At 36.2% G+C, this 14,410-nt stretch overlaps 1 protein-coding gene across 1 annotated transcript in view; it reads left to right on the forward strand.

Moving 5' to 3' along the window:
* Xk (X-linked Kx blood group antigen, Kell and VPS13A binding protein) overlaps positions 1-14,410 on the forward strand; it is a 63,198-nt gene that overhangs the window by 2,087 nt on the left and 46,701 nt on the right. The window contains exon 2 of the mRNA XM_003469344.5: positions 5,377-5,639. Coding sequence (XP_003469392.1) covers positions 5,377-5,639 — 263 coding nt within the window. The remainder of the gene's footprint in view (positions 1-5,376; positions 5,640-14,410) is intronic.

Genomic DNA, 14,410 nt, shown 5'->3' on the forward strand with positions numbered 1-14,410 from the left:
GTGAGCATTCTACCCATTGACCAAGTCCCTAGCCCTACATTTTATTTAATTTTATTAATTTTTATTTCAAGTACTAGTAATCAAAGAACTCAGGACCTTTGCACTGAGAGAGCTTCTCATCCTTTTTTAAATATTTTAAATTTTGAGACAGGATCTCAGGAAGTTCCTAAGTTGCCCAGGCTGGGCCCCATCTTGCCATTCTGCTCCCTCAACATTTACTTATTTATTTATTTATTTGGGTGCTAAGGATTGAACCTAGGCCCTCACACCTACAAAACCAGTACTCTGCCACTGTGCTGCTACACTTCTAGCCCCTGTCCCCATCTTACACAAGAGAAAAATAAGGCTTCAGATAACATTTTCAAGGCTTCTTGAGAAATGGAATTGGATTATTTATGTTCTCTGATCTGTGAAAGAAAGCAGAAGTGTATATAGTGTATTTTTTTAGTTCTATCTTTAAAAAATTTATTTTGACAAAATTTAAAAAATTAAATACTACCTAAATAGCCATATAATTAAATGAGAATACTCTACCACTGTTGACATTTAAAATGTTTTTAAACATTAAGAGTAACCCAACACAAAGCTAATTACATGATATGCACAAAAGCAGGATGAAAAATATAAACCTGAGCTCAAGGAAATATACTAAGATGTTAAGAGCTGTAATTTCTGGACGGTAGGATGTGACTTCACTACTCTGAAAAACAGAAGTATATAATTTTCTCCTTTGTATATTTTTAGTTTTTACAATGAAATAATTTTATTAAAAGGAAATATTTTGTGCTTTCAAGAGATAACTTTTCAGTTACATAGGAACTTTCAACACTGTAAAAAAAGCTCTACTTCTAGAAGATTCTGAGCAGGTCAGTGTCTTAAGGGAAAAGAAAAATAAAATACTAAAAAAAGAAACAGCCTCTTTCCACTGCCAAAGAGTCTGTTGTTGTAATTCACCTGATTTATTTCGAGGAAATATTGGATACATAATCTTAGAGCTGAGGTACACAAAATGTGGTTTTTAAGTCTCTTAGCTTCCAGACAAAAAGTAAAGCAATTTCTTGTTATATGTTAGCATGACTTTATATCCTAATAACTTTGTTCTGATAGATTTCATCGGAAGGCTAAGACATCAGTTTTACCAGAGATCACAATTATTTTCCCCAAATAAAGGACTGATAGGAAGTTTTACACCTTATTATTGGATTTAGTAACGTTTGGGGATAGTGCAGCTCCATTTAACTTTGGGCAAGTAACAGCCAAATTTATATTCTTTTTATACAAATGATTGTTTTTGAATTCATATGGGAATTATGGCCCAGTTAAATTACAATATAGGGTTGGTGATGAAGTTCGATGGTGGAGTACTTGCCTAGTATGCCAAAAGCCCTGAGTTCTATTCCTGAAACAGATGAAACAGATGTTGGCTTTATCGAAAGACCTCGAAAGGAGTTTAATGGGTTGTTTTCATATATTGAGATATGAAAACAATTCCTGCTACCTCAAAAACAAACCCAAAAAACATACTGAAACATTACAATACATTACGCTATTGATTATGGACTAAATACTATTACCCTGGCTCTGTCTTTCCTTTAGGGAAGTATTTAAAGAGCACCTTATTTCATTTACATTTTATACATGTTCAGTTTTATGTTTAGGTCTGTGACTAGTTTGTATGAACTTTGACTAATGCCTTGAATTTATTTTCAATTTTAAGCAAAATCTTACTTTGAAATATAATTAATATCCTGTAAAGTCATAGGAGGAGGAATATTTCTCACCAAAACATTTAAATTGTTCTGTTTATCATTCTTATATAATGTAAATTTGCATAAATTAATTGAGAAAAGGGGTAAATAAATTTGAGGACAGGTCCAGGAATTACCCTTATTTTTAATGCTGGTATAAGAAAGAGGAAATGGTGCATGAAAAATCTGAGTTTTTAAAATACAAGCAAAAGTTCCAAAAATCTTTATACAAAATTGCAAAATTATTTATGACAATGTTTCTCTACAGTAAACTTTCAAGGCAATTTAAAATAAAATAGTGTAGACAGCATTTATTGACTTTACTTTCCACGTGCTTTTGCATAGTGTTTAATGCCATCCACTGTTAAAAGTCTGTGAGCTGTTATTATCTTATTTTTACAGTCCAGGAATTGAGGCTTAGAGAGATTAAGCAAGTGGATCTTCAAAGGTCTCAAAGTGTTTTCTTTTTAACCAGTTTTGTTTTTGTGTAGCCTCCTAGAGCATGTATGCCATATGAAGATAACATAGTTTATGGGAAATCATAGTATTTCTTTGGAAAAAATACTTTTATTAGGGTCCCTGATACCAATATTTGTGTCTACACCAATATGCATGGCTTCAATTAAGAAACAAATTAAATTGTGCTCGAAAATGGGAGAATGATACTTGGAAATAAGATAAAGTGAAAAAACATGGATCAAACTACCGAATGTTTACATCAGAGCTCAGAGAACTGTTATCCACACACTAACTCCACTGCTTGTTTTTAATAAAGTTTTATTGAAACACAGCAAAGGCCATTCATTTATAGATTGGAACTGCTTTAGCATTATAGAGGCAGTGTTGAGAAATTATAACATAGAACATGGCCTGTAAAACTTGAACTATTTACTTTCTATAAATACAAAAATTTTCTTCACACCTTGGTCTGCATGATTCCTTAGTTTTTTTTTTTTTTTTTTTTTTTTTTGTTGTTGTTGTTGTTGTTGTTGTTGTTGTTCCTTTTTACCTGGTCTGAGCTCCGCTCATCTGTGTTTCCTCTCCTCTTCTTTTCTCTTCTATCTCTTCCCCTCCCCTTTTCTTTTTGGTGCTGGAGATGGAACCTAGGCTTTTGTACATGTTATGCACTCTACCACTAAGCTACATCCCCAGCCCACACCTTGAAAGATTTGGATAAAAGTATCTTATTTGTTGCTTTGTTTACACAACCTTGCAAACAAAACTACAAGAAAACAGAGTGCAAAGACCAGATTTGAAGTAATTAGATACGTTCTACATAATTACATGTATACAGTAGTAATTTGCTAGTTTTTTTTTTTTTTTTTTTTACCAGTGGTAGTAGGAGGTTCACAGATTTATTTATTAAAACCCTACTACATATCAAACTGTTAAGGCAAGTGTCGTATCTAGGAAAACCAATAGAATATAAGAAAATTCACCTGAGTTTTAAAGCCATTTATGACATTAGTTTCATTCTGGGGTCTTTTTTTATTTCCATTCATTTATCAGTGAAGTTTTATTTTGTTTACAATTCTATGAGTGCTTCCAGTCTCACACAGTTCTCTTAGTATCAAGACAATTGCATTTTTCCCAAACTCTTGTTTCATTAATTCATTTCTTAGCATGAACTAGTGTTCCATTTGTTTGCTTGTTTAGATCTTTGAAAACTCATACCTTGATTTTAGCATGCCAGTAAAGCATGTTTTTTGTAGAAATGACAGAAAAGAGGAAAACAGAAATGCTCCATGAAGAAAATAAAATATCTAATTTAACTGCCTAAAGAGAATAATCATTAATGTTTTTCTTGTATATCCTTACTAATATTTTTTGTGGTGATAAGTTTGTAGACTTAAGGAAGATGTTTACTCATTTATATAATGTATTTATCCCTGAGTCTGGTCAAGCTTGACAACTGGATTTCAAATTTCCTATCGTATAGTTGGCTGTTCTTAGCCCGTATGAACCAGCTCATTCTATTTTAGTACGTGTGTGTGTGTGTGTGTGTGTGTGTGTGTGTGTGTGTGTGTGATTATTTTCACAAAGATATGGTATTCATCACATATTTGAGAATAAAGACAAGTATCAGTTTATTATTTAGCCCTTCTTATTCCCAATGGTCCAGCAGTGTAAAAGTAGGCCTCATTCAGTCCTCAGTCACAAACTTGAGTTTTGGACAAACTGTACTTAAACTTCTCAACTGAACTTGATTAGTTTTATTTTCAGCTGAATGAACTTGTCTATGCTGTTTTACATGTTTTCATGTAATACTGTATATTGCAGTGTTGTTAAGTCAACCGACCAAAATCTAGTAGATATCCCGCCCTCACACACACACACACACACACACACACACACACACTGCAGGCACACTGATGCATGATCTTTCTCCCAGGAGCAAATGAACATATAATCACAATTATGTTCAATTTGTACTTACAAAAAATGTTTTCTTGTTTTCTTTATTGTATCAGTAGCTTTATTTTATTTTTTAAGATACAAATGTAATTTCATTGTTAAAGGTGCCTCAGTGTGAGAGTATAAAATTAATAGAATTCAGTAAAATATCGTGTATGAAACCATAAAGCTTTTTAGCAGCATTATAAGATTATGAAAGTTTGTTTCAAAGGAAAAAAAAACCTTCAACAATTTTTAAATTGCAGTTGTGTTTGTCCTAAAGAAAACTTGATTATGCCCAGCCTTTTATTATGAAAAGTTTTAGACATATAAAAGAAAACTTGAGAGAATTCTGCAGTGAACAACCATGTACCCTACATCTGTATTGCACAACTGACATTTTATGTTACATGTCTGTCCATCTATCAGTCTGTGTGTGTGTGTGCATGTAGGTACTTCAGGTAAATCACAGGTATCAGTACCTTTTCCTCCCCATTTTAACATGTACATCATTACTTAGAGAGGAAACCACAATTTATGATCCAAGTATTCTCTTCCTTAGATCAGGTTTAGAAATCCATTAAGTAATACATATCTGGCAGGTCCCTGAGCAAGACTGACTTTAGCTCTGCCATGTAATAGCATGTGAGGACAAAGAAATAGGTACTATGTTATGCTCTTTCAGTGAAATGCCAGATGACAAGCTGCTCTGTACTGGGCAATCTCCTGATCAACCATAATTCCTGCCTTAACCAGGGTGTGTGTGTGCGTGTATGTGTGTGCATGTGCGTGTGTGTGTGTGTATGGAGGGGCGTATTTCCATCTTTCAGAGAAATATGACCAAGTAGGTATGTTCTCTGCTTCATAATTGAGAAAAGGGCTCAGAGAGTAAGTGACTTGTCCAGGGCTACACAGCTAATATGTGTCAGGATTGGCAAATTGAACATTTTTCTGTGACACTTGATCCTGAACTACTTCTCATTCTCTAGTAGGTTTCCTTGCCTCCCCAGTGGTCTTTAGTGTCACTTCAGTGTGATTCTCATCAGCATGTTGGAAGGTATGAAGAAGAGCAAGAATGTACAACTCATCCTTGGGGTGAATGCTATAAAATGGTGACTCCAGTCCAAAACAGCCAAGTCAAGGCTTTGAGAATCAAGCTAAGTAGAAGTAAGGGGACTGAGAAAAGAGAGAATCCTACCTACCTCTAATAATTATGTTTTGCTGATATTTTCAGGTGTTTTGAAGTCTTCTGCATCTACTGTCAGTCAAACCACAATGAAGAGCCTTATGTCAGCATCACTAAAAAGCGTCAGATACCAAAAAATGGCCGCTCAGAGGAAATTGAGAGGGAGGTGGGCCAGGCAGAAGGCAAGCTATTCACCCACCGATCTGCATTCAGCCGGGCATCGGTGATTCAGGCTTTCCTGGGCTCAGCCCCCCAACTGACCCTGCAGCTGTATATAAGTGTCTTGCAACAGCAGGTCACTTTTGGAAGAGGTATGTATATTTTTATTTTTGTTTGCATTTAAATCTTAAAATTTGAAGCAAATCATGTATATTTATGTTGTTTCAAGTAAAGTTTATCCATATATGCAAGGTCTGCTTTCCAATTACTTATCTTACATTTTACTGAGTTAAAATTGTAACATTCATGTCTCTAATGCATCTGCATTTTGTGCAGGGCCAAGAAGGAAAGCTCACCTGTATTCCACTGTGGATCAGATGAGGTGGCTAAAGATAGAGAGCTAGTCTACATCAAGGCCCAGTGACTCAAATGTTTTATTATTCTGATGTCTTGATGCTGGATGTTTTGGGGAAATCTAAGTTCTTCTCCATTTGCTCTCTATGTGTAGTAGTTTGAATATCCTTGCACCATTGTGATTGCTTCCAAGGGTGAAGGTCTTCAGAGCAAGAGTGCCAGATGAAAGGCATATGGCCTTTTGTGATCCACCCTTGAGAGTCATGGATCATTACTTCTTCCTTCTCTTTATTGATATAGTCACAAAGTCATGCTCTGGTTCAAGGAAACCAGAGAGAGGTAAATGATAACTCTTGTCGGGGTGTGTAGAACGCTGGAAATTTATGTAGACCCAAAAATTCCTCTATGGACGTTTTTAGGACAGTTTGCAGCTGAAACTACAGATGCTAAAGGTTGGTAGACTTGTGATTTCACCTCTGTCTTTCAGTGATAGCTCTAAACTAGCTGAGACAGTTGATCATAAGAGATTTGTGGTGAATTATGGAATCAAGACCACTATTCTGTTCAAAGTTCTAATAGATATATTAGAACCTTTCACTTCTAAGTGAACATAACTTTCTACTTTTTGAGCTCACATTGTCAAATTGAGAGTAGAGTTTGGTTAATTCATTTTTCCCTAAAAGTTTCCTTTTGCATTGGACATAAATGAAAAAGATTTCCAACTATGAAAGGGAAATAACTACTTCCAAAATTGATAGTATGTATAACTGAAAACCAAGCATTCTTGTAAGTTTTACTTTGAACACACAAAATAATTTAAAAACCTGAAGTTTATAAATGCATATTTAAGAAAACATTGAAGACAGAATTTTAAAAATACTCTTTATTTACTTCATGGCATGATTTTTATTTTACTCTGTAGTTTAAACTGGATGGTAATATGTCTTAAGTCATGGTAGGATCACATGATACTCATATATCTGAATGGTCTCCCTTATCTATATTACCTTTAAATCTTAAAAAAAAGTTAGTTAGGGTTTTAAGTAGAGTTCTTGAACTTTGACAGAGTAAGGGGGGGTGTTTGTTTTTTGACACAGAATCTTGCTATGCAGTTCAGGCTGGTCTCCATCTCATTTTGTAGTCCAGGCTGGTCTTATTTCAACAATCGTCCTGCCTCAGCTTCCCAAGTGCTGGGATTATAGGTAGATTAATATGTATAAGAAAGTACCTCCCACAATCTCTAGTAGATAGTACGTAATAAATACTGTAACACCTTTATTCTCTAAGAATTTATAACAGAAATGGGTACTAGTCAAGATAAATCTATTCTATTTATTGTTTTTCCAAGTGGCAGAGACACAGTGATAAAGTCGGGGAACTGATTGCCTATTTGAATTTTATAACTAGACCCATTTTTCTCAAATTTTTGATAGTGAAGAATGCCATTTTTCTCAAATTTTTGATAGTGAAGAATGCCTCCTAGGCCTGTAAATAAAATTTTGTAGTAACACAGCTATGCTTTTTCATTTATATATTGCCTATGATTGTTGAGGGCCACAACGGCAGAATTGCACGAGACAGCGTAAGGGTCACAAAGTCTAAAACATTTTCTAACTCCTTACACAGAAAGTTTGCCAACCCTTGTTATAGTTCTCAGACAGAATTCCATTCAGGAATATAAAAGCTATCTTGGAAAATGTCAGTATCAAAAGGAATAGCTGTAAGATATCCCCAGGGACTTAGAAAAATAAGTCTTGTGAGTCAAATGATACATAGACACAAAAAGCAAGTGGGGATGACTGTATTAGATGGCAGACGTTTATGCAGGTTTTGCCCATACCCTTAATATATCTGAGGAAGAAATCACTCACTGGTATGGAAAAAACCCTGGAAGGGGAGGATGGACCGTGGTAGTGGTGGTGAACCTATACCACATATACCACAGGCAGCCTGTTTGTATCATTGAATGCTCACCATCACTGGGTTAGGGTGTGTCTCAGAGGCAAATGTTGGATTGGTTTTGTCATATATTAGGCATGTATTTAATGCATGAGACAAAACCCTGATGACGGGATTAAATAACCTAAGGTTTATTTCATTCATTTATCAAGAAACCAGAAGTAAACAGTTGATGGCACTATTTCAACAATGGCAACTTGATATACCTGAAAATCTGCTGGTCTTCTTCCTGGTTTGCCACTTCAGTCTCAACAATCATAAATGCATTCAAGGTGGGAATAAAGACTGAAGATATAAGGGAAGATGTCTCTCTTTTTATCACTAAGTATAACTTTCCTAGAAATCTCCCTGATACACTTTACTTTTGAGTCTCACTGACAAATCATACAATGACCTAGCTTCAGGGGATTCTTGTAAAGCCAGGAATAGCAGTAATGGTTAACATTGGCTTAGACCACTATCATCAAGCTTCCCTGATGATTATTAGAGTTTCTTGGGGTCTTGTGTAATATATACTGGGACTCTTCAATTCTGTATACTCTAAATCTGTGCTTATTGAAAAAAGCATGGATAAATTTGGCATTGGTAGAGCTTGGCATGCAGGAAGAGAAGAGGGAAACAGTTGCACAATCAATGAAGTGATTCTTTTAAAAATTGTTATGCAATCTATATAACATATATTTCACCATTTAAAATATACAGTTCAATAGCTTTTAGTGTATTCATATTTGTGCCATCATCACCACTAATTTTAGTACATTTTTGTTACATCAAAAAGAAATGTGCTACCTATTAGTAGTCATTCCCTATTCCCTCGTTTTTCCTGCCCCTAGGCCGTGGCAACTACTTCTCTATTTTCTGTTTCTGTGGATTTGTATACTGTGCATATTTCATATGAGTGGTTCATACATTATTAGTTATTTTGAAGTCAACAAATAATTGACATTATGTCTATGAGCTTTAATATTGGGTGAGTTTGATTATATTGAGTCTCACTAAGTTACTATGATCTCAGTAGAGACTTGGTCAAGTCACTGGACCTTGGAGGATAGGATGGTATGAAGCCCAGATGGGATGTCTCTGCAGCCTATCATTTGGCCTGCATGGACCTTATGGTGCCCTTCTTGCTTTCATTCTAGTGGTAATGGTGGTACTAATAATGATTATTCCATGAACACTTGCTTTGTGCTAGCCACTGTGATAGACATCATAGAATTTCATTTCCATGGTGTCCCTGGTAATATTCCCTTTATCTCACTAAAGAGGGAAATTGTAATCACAGTCTACCAGAGGAACCAAGATTTGAGGTTATATTTGTGTGATTCCGTTCATTGATGCAATAAATACTATGTTCTGTGTTTCATATTTCATGCCGATATCTGAGGAGGAAGTGATATAAGGTGGACAGGACCCTGTCATTGTAGAATGTACTGACATGAAACAGATAATAAATCATATATTGATTTTATTTAAAATAAATCCTGCAAAGTGAAAGTTAAGTAGCTAGTATGAGGGGATATTGAGGAAATCTGAGAGATGAAGCGAAGACCTATAGAACATAGGTTTATATTGAAAATTAGTGTGTGATGTAGAGAAAGCAGGTGAAGGAAAAGCATCCTAGCATTTCAAACTTTACCACTGAGGCAATGGGAAGTCATTGATGAGTTTTAAGTAACATGCTGTCATGATAAGATTTAATTTTAGAAACTAATGACTGGGACATAATTGGGTATTAGTGAAGGGAAAGACAGGGAGCTCAGTTGCCAAAGTAGCAGTCAGAATGACTTACTAAAATAGAATGGATTGTCATAGCAGTACTAGGGGTGTGGAAGCACAATCACTTCAGTGATTAATTGCATATGAAGATGAAGCAGAGGAAATGTCAAGAGTGGTTCCCAAGTTTTAGACATGAATAGTTGCAGCCATGGATTCCCATTAGTATTGGTGGAGGATACCAAGGGGAAAAAGCAGGTTTGTGTTGTATATTGGTTTAGAAATTCAGACTTTAAAAATAAAGATTCTATGTAGTTCATGAGAAAAAAAAGATCAGATGTTGAAACTGGATTAAAAGACACTATAAAGGAGAGACATATGAATATTAATAAGGCATATTGAAATGAATATGTAAATGGAGATAAAACTGGTTTTACTATGACCTGAAAGGGTAGAACATTGAACTACTATTTTTTAACATTGAATATCTCTATCTGTGATGTACAGCTTACAAAGGGATTTCACAAGTCTCATGGGCAATACAAAGCTAGAATCAGAGAACCTGGAGTGGTGGTGAGAACATGTGACAGTGTTTCCATGGAAAATAATATTTGCTAGAATATTGAACTCAAATAGAAAATTATAGTTCCCTCAAAAATGGTCTGTCATTTGAGTAATTAGTTTCTTTTTTTTTTGCTACCGAGGTTCTAACCCATGACCACATGCTTGCAAGGCAGGCTGTTCTGCCTGCCGAGCTAAATCCCCAGCCTTGAGTAATTAATTTCTTGTCACAAACATTTCTAAGCCAGGCCCTATCAGAAGTCAGAAGATTAAGTCTAGTGTTTGGATCACTGCTAGGTGTTGAGGCTCTTGACTGTGACAGTCACCCAGTGAGGCACCTTGGGGAGAGGCAGGAGAGTGCTATGCAGAGAAGGGAAACAGGAGGAGATGGACACCAGCCAAGTCACACTCCTGCTTCCTCTGTCTTTCTTATAGCTGGTGATTCACCCTCTATTATACGCAGGGTATACAAAAGAAAAGATTAAATATAGGACATAATTTAAAGGATTATTTTATAATACTCATCCAGACAGTCAAATGGGAAAGAGTGTGGGAGTTCTGTTCCCACACCAGAGACCAAGAATCCAGCTGAGGACCTGAATGTCACAGCAGTGTCCTGCATAAATCCAGCTGAAGACCTAGAGCATGTGGCAATATCCTCCACGAGTCCATCTGGAGGCCTACAGCTCATGACAGGGTCTCATGCAAGTCTGTAGCAAGGATCTGCACTGGTGGAAGCTAGAAAGTGTGCACCAGTCAGATGAAGGATCTGTGCCAGCAGGCTGAGGGATGTACACTGGAGCCAGGAAGCAACGCTCAATATAAGGACCAGAGCTCACCCAAGGAGGTCAGCAGCTATCCTCAATGAGAGCGAGGAATGGAGTTCCTCCAACAATGAGAACAGCTGAGTTCGTATCTGGAGAGCCAGTGCGACAAGCTTCTCTAGAAGAATCAACTGCATGTTATCTTCCCCTTCATTTTTTTAATACTATTGGCAATAATCCTCAGGTCAGTCTTCTACACCCAGAACCAGGCTTATTCAGTGCAACTGGGTATTACAAATTGCCCATTGCTTAATCCAGTACACCCTCTCTCTACCTCTGTGTGCTTTGGCTAATTCACAGGAGTGTCCCAAGAACAAAGGGAGTATGTTTAGGTTGTGCTACAGCTCTTTAGATGCTGCCACAAAATGTCCACCAAACCTTGTTTTCATAGACATCTCTTTGCCAAGTTATGATTCTTTATAAAGCTTTGGACCACTGCTTCAAATTCATCTCTGCCTCTGCCTCTTCTGCTCATTGAAATAGCATTTGAACCTCTTATTGCATGACTGCAGATGGAGGTTCATCTTCAGTTGATATATATTAAGGACGACATCATCCCCTCCCTACCATGAAGGACGATTATGACAGGGCCTTGGTTTTTCCATTTTAGTGTCATTCAGTGAAAAGTGAGGAACTCTAGGACAGGAATTGCCAGAAAGTTAGTTTTTATACTCAGATCTTGACATGCTGATTAAATAATTTTATGATATTTAAAATCTGTTTATGTGGCTAATGACTGTGGCTTATTCAACTTCAAAATATAGCTGTCTGGATTCTTCACAGCACTACATTGAAGAAGACTTCATTCAGGGCATGAGAAAACAAAATAGGTGGGATAACCACATAAAGTGAGCAGTTCTCTGCAGTCCATGTGGTAACTGATATTAGTGTTCACAGTGACTGCTGCATAGAACCAGGCTTTCTGGATTCTCTGAGGCTCTATTTGGCTTTCCAAGGTGGTTTGGAGGCTGAACTCTAGTGAATCCTTTCTGGCAAACACTCTGGAGGCTGGGAGGACCAGCAGGGACTCTGCCATTCCTTTATGCATTGTGATCAGGTGGGCTTGTGTGTTTCATATGAAACATGGGGGCCAGAATATCATCAGCCTGGTCCAGCACCCTGGCAAATGCCCTTTCCACATCCATAAAGAATCTGTACCACAGAGAGAAAGAGAGAGATGGTGGAGTGATATTTGCTGCCATTGGGAATACATGAGACCGCCAAAGTTTAGGTCATTCATGTCTTTCTGAAAGGCAGGGAGGAGGGATGGTGAGGAAGAATTTCCTCTAACTTCGACCTGGGGAAGAGGTCATCATTGGTGACCAGTGTCTTGTGGGGAGAGGGAATCCTGCCAAGTGAAAAAGGAGAGGTTCACAACCTTATCTATCATCACTCCAGTGTCAGATTGGGTCAAGGTGTGGACAAAGTGAGATAGCTTCTACAAAGTTCCCTTGAGGCCCAAAATTGGATTCAAGAAAACTGAGTCCCTATGCTAACCTTGATTGCAGCATTTACTAACCTGCTTATTACAAAATGGAAACTTAGAACTGAATCTGTACAGCAGATAGGCTTTCTAGGACTAAATGGACATCTTAAAAGAAAATAAGTAGCCATTAGTTAAAAACCAAGAACTTTTTACTTAAAGTTCTTGATTGCTGCCTTTTCTTGAAAAATCAACATGAGTATACACATGTTTCCAGTCAGTAAACAAAATAACTGCTGCTTTATTAAGACTGGGTCTCTGATTTGACACAGTCCTCACTCCTGCCTGTAGCATCCCATATCTGACTCACCTCACTTATTTATAGTAATTGTCCATCCACAATAAGTACTTGAGTTTGTTATTCCCATCATATATTAATTCTAGATTGATAGTCTTCTAAAATATCTATCTTACTTACTGAATGGTGTAATGTAGTACTTCTCAAATTACTTGTGTAATAGGGTCAGTATTAGAAAATTCTCTTGTTTTCAGTTTCTCTTTCATTATGAACTGCTATATGGTCATATTAATAGTTTTCAGCTTACATTTGATTGGACATTTGACACTTGTTTGTGTGTATCCCCTATTCATGAAGAGCAACCCACTCACTTAAATGTTGTGGTGAACCAGACAACAACTTCCACATATTTGGTGTAGCTGACAAATAATTAACACTCCAATATCCAATGTCACCCCACAAATGACAGTTTGAATAAATTGGCCTAATTTGTTACATTATACTCTTTTGTGGTAATATTTTTTAAAATTCATTTTATTGGTGCATTATAGATATGAATAATGATAGCATTTATCATAGGGAATTTGTACCTGTGTATGATGTATCATGATTCTTCTTTTTTTCTTATTCTTCCTCCACCTTTTAAACTCTCCTTCCTCTTCTTATGTAAAAAGGTTTTTTTTTTTAACATTTTTCCTTCTCTTCTTTTTTTATTTTCCATCCATTTTTTACCCCTGCCCCTCCCTTGAACATTTTCTTCCCATTTTGCAATACATATTATGCATTTTGGTCCTTATTTGCAATTTCAATTTCTCACAACAGAGAAAAAATGAGATATTTAAACATGTATGTCTGTTTTATGTCACTTAAGACTGTTCTGAAGGTACATCCATTTACCTATAAATGTCTAAATGTATCATTCTTTATAACAGAGTAGTATTCCATTGTTTAAAAATACCACATCTTTATCCATTCATCCATAGATGTTAATTGGGACTGTTTCTAAGATTTAGCTACTACACATTGTGCTGCTATTATGGGTGTACATATATCAATGTGATATGATGCTTTGAATTCTCCTAGGAACATCCTAAGAAGGGGAATAGGGAATTAAAGTTGAAACTCTAGTTTTAGTTTTTTGAGGAATCTCCTTATTGATTTCCACAGTGGTTGCACCAGTGGTTGCACTCCCACCAATATTAGAAAAGGGTTCCATTTTCCCTTTAGCCCCTCCAGTATATGACATTGATTGATTTCTTGTTAATAGTCTTTTTTTCTAGGGTGACATGAAATATCAGTGTTGTTTTAATTTGCATCTCTTGAATGACCGCTGATATTGAACATTTTTTTCATATATCTAGTTCTCATTTATACTTCTTTATCTGAGAAGTGTCCGTACATTTCAGATGCCCGTTGTGGATTGGGCCTGTAAATATGGGACATCTGACCATTCTGAGTTCTTTACCTATTCTAGATGTTAGTCTTTTGTCTGAGGAACAGTTGGCAAAAAATTTGTACCATCCTGTGAGTTGTTTCTGCACTCTGTTGGTAGTTTCCTTTGCCATACAAAAGTTTTCCAGTTGTTAATCCTTGGTATTATTTCCATTGTGATTTTTTTTCATAAATGTCTTTGCCTACACCTACATCATCTAAAGTTCTACCTATTCTATATTTCAGTAGATTTAGGGTTTCTGTTTTAATATGTAGGTATACATTCTATTTTAATTTCAGTTTAGTGCATGGTGACAGTTACGGGTCTAGGATTAATCTCTGGCATGTAGAAAGCCAGTT

Source organism: Cavia porcellus, unplaced genomic scaffold (genome assembly GCF_034190915.1).
Source record: "Cavia porcellus strain 051 isolate PalLab524CR breed Dunkin Hartley unplaced genomic scaffold, mCavPor4.1 scaffold_3, whole genome shotgun sequence".
NCBI classification, from domain to species: Eukaryota; Metazoa; Chordata; class Mammalia; order Rodentia; family Caviidae; genus Cavia; species Cavia porcellus.